At 41.6% G+C, this 7,527-nt stretch overlaps 1 protein-coding gene across 1 annotated transcript; it reads right to left on the reverse strand.

Annotated features, from left to right (window-relative positions):
* Positions 1-206: 206 nt before the first annotated feature.
* On the reverse strand, positions 207-6,829 carry LOC145089905 (protein FAR-RED IMPAIRED RESPONSE 1-like). The gene is made up of 6 exons (XM_079028289.1): positions 6,657-6,829; positions 6,505-6,568; positions 6,314-6,430; positions 5,536-6,162; positions 5,355-5,415; positions 207-259 (listed from the first exon to the last, which is right to left on the reverse strand). The coding sequence occupies exons 1-6, from the start codon at positions 6,827-6,829 to the stop codon at positions 207-209; spliced, it is 1,095 nt and encodes a 364-aa protein (XP_078884415.1).
* Between the last annotated feature and the right edge of the window lie 698 nt (positions 6,830-7,527).

Consider the following 7,527-nt stretch of genomic DNA (forward strand, 5'->3'; position numbering starts at 1 on the left):
TAAGGTGATACTGTTAGATTTACTATAAATAATTTATTAAACTGTGAATATAAACATCAATGTTATTTTGATATTTTAGAAAATGAAAATGCATATATATGTTTTTTTAGAATGTGAATGTAAAAATTATATGTTACTTAAATATATTACAGGAAGATAAATATGAATGATGACTCCTATTAGTATTTGACTGTATACATCAAACATTAAACTGTGAATTTTAATGGAAATATGCCATTTGTAGGAGAGAATACAAGACCTGTAATGACAAAGAATACTATCAGAAACTTTAAAGGAATATCTGTTGATCAGACAGAAACAAAGAAACATTCTACAGTGGAAGGTAACACATGATTATAAAAAAATATTTGAATTATAATAATATTCTACTATATAAACTTTTTGGTTTTGATTTTTAATTTAATAACAGAAACAGATGTGAATAAACAAATTCAAAACATATTATTTGATCTTCAAAGAACTGAAGAAATGAAAAAAAAGGTAAAATAAAAATTAAACTATGAAGTTGGGCAGGAACTCGGCGAGTTGGAAGTATGGATCTATGTGTTGGAGCCCCTGTTTGGATCGAAAATCCACTGCATGGATTAAGAGCTGGAGCGACTCGGCGAGTCACATGGGTGGACTCGGCGAGTCGGATGAAGTTGGGCAGGAACTCGGCGAGTTGGAAGAAGACCTCGGCGAGTCTGTTGAAGGTTGTCTTGGACTCGATGAGTCTGTTCTTGGACTCGGCGAGTCAAGTCGCGAAACCCCAAACCCTTCAAGTTGAGACTCGAATCAGTGAGTCGAGTGGAGACTCGGTGAGTTGGACAGGTCAGGACTCGGAAATCGGTAGACTCGGCGAGTCATGGACTGACTCGGCGAATCGAGTCGTGAATGGAAGGACTCTGAGCTTATGAACTCGACGAGTCAGTAGGCAGACTTGGTGAGTAGGGTTGACCTAGGAGGTTGACTTTGACCAGGAGTTTGACGTTGACCAAAGTTGACTTAGTTGACTTTTGGGGGTCAGTTAGACTAATTATTGCATTGATATTGGTAGCTCGGGGAGCTAGTGGAGCAGGAGTTCAGAGAGTTTCCGGGCAGCAGCTAGAGGGATTATCAGCAAGTTCAGCAAGTGCAGGTGAGTTTCCCTTTTGTGTGAATGGGTCTACGGCCACAATGCCGACCCATGTAGTTATGAATAGAAGACCCGGGGGTTAGCCCTAGGCACAATATGCTAGTATGATATTCAGGACGGGGTCCAATGATAGCGGGCGGTTTCCCAAGGAATGGTTTATGTGATAGTTTATACTTGTTGTCTGTGTGATACTTGTATGTGCCTGGTAGGGAGGTGAGTGTGGGCGAGGTCCCATAACTCACCAATAGCAGAGTGTGGATGGTGTTCCACATCTCATTAGCAGCAGATCAGGGGAGAGGCCCAAGTTAGGGAAGGAGTGAGGGTGGGCTGGGCCCGTACCTCACTATCAGCAACAGTATGGACGGGGTTCCATGACTCATCAGTAGCAGGACAAGGGCGAGGCCCAGAGATAGGCGAGGCCTTAGGACAAGATCCGTTAGTATGTGTTTAGCTTATGTGATGTGATATGCTTATGTGCTATTATATGTTAGCGGGCGAGGCCCTATGACAGGCGAGGCCTAAGTGAAACAGATCTGTATCCTAGCGGGGCTCGAAGCCGGGCGGGTCCTGGAGCGGCGGGGCCGTTGTAGCGGGCGAGGCCCAGGATAACGGGCGTGGCCTAGTATGTGCAGTATGTGGTTATGCATGGTATGTGGTAGGGTAGGGAACTCACTAAGCTTCGTGCTTACGGTTTTCGGTTTTGGTTTCAGGTCATTCCGGTAGCGGAGGGAAGAGCTCGGGGTGATCGCATGGCACACACCATAGATTAGACAACCTGGGAATGTTTACTCTGATAACGAACATGTGTTTTGGAAATTAATACTCCGATTCTGTTTTGGATTGATGACTTTGCTTTAAGTAATGTTTTATTAAAAGAAATTTTTAGTCTTGAATTTTGGGACGTTACAAGTTGGTAAGTGATCAGATAGGGATCAGGAATGGGTAAGTGGATGAGAATGATAGGGAGTTTGCCTGTATAGCCCTAGAGGGGTGAGACCTTGGGAGAGGCCGCTCCAGGATATAGTTGGGTGAGACCCATGGGCAAGGCCTGTGTGAGAATAGCAGTATAGGTGAGACCTGAGAGCAGGGTTGCTCAGTAGTATGGTTGGGTGAGACCCGTGGGCGAGGCCTGAGTGAGATTGGCTAGACAAGTAGGACTAGAAGGATAGAGGCGGGTGAGACCCGTGGGCGAGGCCCGTGAGTTTTAGCAGCACAGGTGGGACCTGGTAGGGACCTTAGTATCAAGATAGGGGATCGGGGATCCCAGGATTGTAGTGACTGAATGGCAGAATAGATTGAGCAGTTATAGGTGGTCGAAGTTTCTTTGGAAGTCGCTGGGAGTGACTAGGAGTTGTGTTGGGTCTAGCGACCGGTGGGATCCGATAATCCAAATATTGGTAGGACGGTAGGGACCAGGGTGGTATCAATTCATCCGGAAGGCAGATAAGGAATGGCAGAATTTTCAGTCAGTAGCAGTGCGGGTAAGCAGTCTATGGTGGAATTCAGTTAGTTGATCGTGGGGTGATCGACACCAAATTATAGTAGAAAGAAATGCCCAGTGGATACTGGCGATAACGACCCGTACTGGAATTAGCGGGAGTAATGGATTTGGTGAAGATAGGATATTCACAGTGACAGAGGAAATAGTTGGTTATGGAGCATCGCCTTGGGAAGGCAAGGAAATCGTGCAAGGAAAGAAGGGGTGAACCCTTATGGGTTCCGTGCAGTACTCGGTGAGTACCTGAAGGATTGTCGGTTGAGTAAGTTGTGTTTCCAGAATGTTCAGGGTCAGGGTTGACCCGAGAATATTATCCACAAGGATTGATGTTAGTCAGAATTACCGGGCGGAAGACCAGCGAAGGTAGGCAGCTGGTGTTGGGATAATTAGTAGGGTATTGGAAGCAGATCGCAGGCGGTGGGCCATAGCAAACTTCGTGGACGAATTTTAGTTTAAGTGGGGGAGAGTTGTAACACCCAAAGTCAGGAAGGCCAAGAAAGGAAAGGAAACCCTAAGTTTAAGGGGCGACTCGTCGAGTCCATAGAGGAACTCGGCGAGTCCGAGCGGGATCCGGGTCAAGGAGTAAGTGACCGACTCGGCGAGTTGGCTAAGGAGACTCGGCGAGTCTGGTCTGAACGAGGAAAACCCTAAATCCATGACTTGAAGCCTATTTAAGCGCCTCATTCTCTTCCCTAGGGTTCCTTTACCGCCTCTCTAACCCAGAACACCAAACCCTAGTAGCCATATCCATTTTTGAGCTAATTATTGCCTTGAAGAGTGCATTAAAGCTTGGAGAAGGAAGAAGGATCTTGGAGGTGCAAGAAGGGGCTATAGATTCGGGATTGGGAGGACATTTCTGAACATTTAGAGATAATAAACTAGTTCTTGGACTCCTTTGCACCTAGATCTATGTGTGAGTTTTGGGCATTCTTGGCATGATAAGTGACCATTTCGAGCTAGAAGTTCAGATCTGAGGTTGCTACCTCAGGTCCATGCTTGTTTTGGTCTAGAATCCCATAAAGTATCAGCTCTTGGTATGTTGGTGAAGAATGGTTGTCATAAACCCTAGTTTGGAGTGTTTTGAGCCTAGATCTCCATATCTACACGTAAAGTTTGCCACTTTACGTGAGGAATAGGCCTTGGAAGTATGGATCTATCTGTTGGAGCCCCTGTTTGGCTCGAAAAGCCACTACATAGATTAAGAGCTGGAGCGAATCAACGAGTCACATGGGTGGACTCGGCGAGTCGGATGAAGTTGGGCAGGAACTCGGCAAGTTGGAAGAACAACTCGGCGAGTCTGTTGAAGGTTGTCTTGGACTCGGCGAGTCAAGTCGCGAAACCCCAAACCCTTCGAGTTGAGACTCGAATCAGTGAGTTGAGTGGAGACTCGGTGAGTTGGACAGGTCAGGACTCGGAAATCGGTAGACTCGGCGAGTCATGGACTGACTCGGCGAATCGAGTCGTGAATGGAAGGACTCTGAGCTTATGAACTCGACGAGTCAGTAGGCAGACTTGGTGAGTAGGGTTGACCTAGGAGGTTGACTTTGACCAGGAGTTTGACGTTGACCAAAGTTGACTTAGTTGACTTTTGGGGGTCAGTTAGACTAATTATTGCATTGATATTGGTAGCTCGGGGAGCTAGTGGAGCAGGAGTTCAGAGAGTTTCCGGGCAGCAGCTAGAGGGATTATCAGCAAGTTCAGCAAGTGCAGGTGAGTTTCCCTTTTGTGTGAATGGGTCTACGGCCACAATGCCGACCCATGTAGTTATGAATAGAAGACCCGGGGGTTAGCCCTAGGCACAATATGCTAGTATGATATTCAGGACGGGGTCCAATGATAGCGGGCGGTTTCCCAAGGAATGGTTTATGTGATAGTTTATACTTGTTGTCTGTGTGATACTTGTATGTGCCTGGTAGGGAGGTGAGTGTGGGCGAGGTCCCATAACTCACCAATAGCAGAGTGTGGATGGTGTTTCATATCTCATTAGCAGCAGATCAGGGGCGAGGCCCAAGTTAAGGAAGGAGTGAGGCTGGGCTGGGCCAGTACCTCACTATCAGCAGGAGTATGGACGGGGTTCCATGACTCATTAGTAGCAGGACAAGGGCGAGGCCTAGAGATAGGCGAGGCCTTAGGACAAGATCCGTTAGTATGTGTTTAGCTTATGTGATGTGATATGTTTATGTGCTATTATCTGTTAGCGGGCGAGGCCCTGTGACAGGCGCGACCTAAGTGAAACAGATCTGTATCCGAGCGGGGCTCGAAGCCGGGCGGGGCCTAGAGCGGCGGGGCCGTTGTAGCGGGCGAGGCCCAAGGTAGGGGCGAGGCCCAGGATAGCGGGTGTGGCCTAGTATGTGCAGTATGTGGTAGGGTGGGGAACTCACTAAGCTTCGTGCTTACGGTTTTTGGTTTTGGTTTCAGGTACTTCCGGTAGCGGGGGGAAGAGCTCAGGGTGATCGCATGGCACACACCATAGATTAGACAGCCTGGGAATGTTTACTCTGATAACGAACATGTGTTTTGGAAATTAATACTCGGATTATGTTTTGGATTGATGACTTTGCTTTAAGTAATGTTTTATTAAATGAAATTTTTAGTCTTGAATTTTGGGACGTTACACATATGGAATAACACCTTTGCACCAACGCCTAAGAATGTACTTTGAAGGAATCTTGTTTATTTGGTAAGTCCTAAAAATGTAAAATATATGCCTGCATAATATACCATTCTGAAAGAACAATGAACAAGAGCATTCAAAACGTGATTCCTTCTTGTCATAAACAACCTGTACAAAATAAAAAGAAACAAAAATATTAATAATTCACAACTTAAGATGTAAATTATATATATATATATATATATATATATATATATATATATATATATATATATATATAAAATTTACCTTGAAAAAATAAGTCTTTTCTGGAACATCACATTCACTTTCTGAATCTTCTTCATTAACAACTGTTGGAGTAGACCCCATAATATCTTTATATTGCATAACAACAAATCTATCATAAAATTCTTCATTCGTAACACTATATTGTGAACATGAAAATAGAGATTGTTCAATTTCTTTCTTCACTTTTATTAAGACTTCATTAGTATAGATATCAGCAGCATGTTCCATGATTTTTAGTGAAATTTTACTTTTAATCTTAGAAATATTGCTAAGATGGTCTAAGTAACATTGATTATGTCTTTGCCTGTCCATAGCTGAATCAAAAGAACTGAAGAACTTAACTAATGAATTACCCCAGTGAGAAATTTTGTTGAATGCGGAATTCATGCTTTCTGACCTAGAAGTGGTCCTCATTAAACCAGACAATGGCATGTCTCTAAAATATGCTGGAATCCAACTTTCTATCATATGAAACATTTTTGAAAACCATGAAATCTCTTGGAGCTTATAATCTTCAATAAAACTTCTCCATCTAATATCAAACTCAGAAGCATCTATCCTAGAATTCCAAATCAGCTTATTGAAACGTTTCTTGAATTTCATATCATCAGCAAGTTCAGCACATACCTAAAGAAAAAATTCACAACTTAATAACACATAATAAATAACATAATCAAAAGTGAGGTAAAAATAATATAATCTAACAAAATTCAAATCTTAAACAAAAAAACATAAAAATTCACAAGAAATAAATGTTCTAAAAATTAAAATTATATACCTTAGAAGGCAACTTTTGGGTTATCTGCCACATACGTAACCTGTGACGTGAATAAGGCAATATTCTCTCAATTGCAATTTTCATTGCAACATCTTCATCAGTGAGAACTACAGTCGGCTATTTACCAAAAGTCTTCAAAAAAGTTTTAAGCAACCAAACATAAGATTCTGTAGTTTCACTACTCAAAAGACCAATTGCAAAAGTAACACTCTTTCTATGGTTAACGATTCCTGTGAAAGGAACAAATACCATACGCTATCTAAAAAATAAATATATAAAAAAAAGTTAGTATAAAAACAACAAAAGAAAATAATATAATAAAACAAAATATAAAAAAACTTACTTGTTCGTCTGAAAAGTAGCATCAAAAGAAACAACATCACCAAATTCTCTATAATTCACCTTTGCAGCTTCATCAGCCCAAAAAAGTGAAACTAACTTTCCTTTCTCACATATAAACTCAAATGTAAGAGTAGTATCGTCTTTCATTCTATCCATATACTTATCAACTACCATTTGTGCATCGTCCTTTTCAATAAAACAATTCACTTTTCTAGACTGATTCTTTTAGTCAACAACAATCCCTCCAACATTGTTTGCCTCTTTTAGCTCTTGCATTATTTTGTATGCTTTCATTGGACCAATTTTTACCCTTCCCATCTTTTCAATGAATTCTTGAGCAGCATTATCCAATTGCCTATTAGACCTCAAGAAATGCTTATAATCTTTTGCAACCAAATCATGATTATGTCTTTCTTCAAATTTGTATAGCTAAAAAACATCCGAATTTCCTACTCTTCTAAATTTTGCAAAAGCTGGACATCCTTTCCTTTTAATATTCGAATTTCTGTGAGGTTTATTATTTTTAGAATCAGTTGTGTCCACATACACACTCTGAGGAAATCCCTCTCTATTGTACATCATAGATCGATGAGTAAGAACACGTGACTTAGTGTTTATCTTTGTAGAACCTTTTCTTACATCAAAACCAGCTTTAGCAGCGTAAGCCCTATACATATCCATTGCATCTTCAATACTCAGATATTCGCTAAACAACTTTGGTTTAACATCATCAACATCCTCAGGAATCCATATTTTACGAGTTCCACCAGGGGAGAAAAATTCAGAAAATCTATCTTGACCTAATAAGAAAAATAAAAACATATATCAGCTTAAAAGACACATATTGTAATATATGAACAAAAACAATTGAA

Source organism: Lactuca serriola, chromosome 2 (genome assembly GCF_051521515.1).
Source record: "Lactuca serriola cultivar US96UC23 chromosome 2, Lser_US96UC23_V15, whole genome shotgun sequence".
NCBI classification, from domain to species: Eukaryota; Viridiplantae; Streptophyta; class Magnoliopsida; order Asterales; family Asteraceae; genus Lactuca; species Lactuca serriola.

Coding starts and splice junctions, on each gene's coding strand:
- LOC145089905 (XM_079028289.1), bottom strand. CDS start 6,829: ATGGTAGTTGATAAGTATATGGATAGAATGAAAGACGATACTACTCTT. Junction 6,569..6,656: donor GCTACTTTTCAGACGAACAA/GTAAGTTTTTTT, acceptor TTTTTTAGATAG/CGTATGGTATTTGTTCCTTT. Junction 6,431..6,504: donor GAGTGTTACTTTTGCAATTG/GTCTTTTGAGTA, acceptor TTTGGTAAATAG/CCGACTGTAGTTCTCACTGA.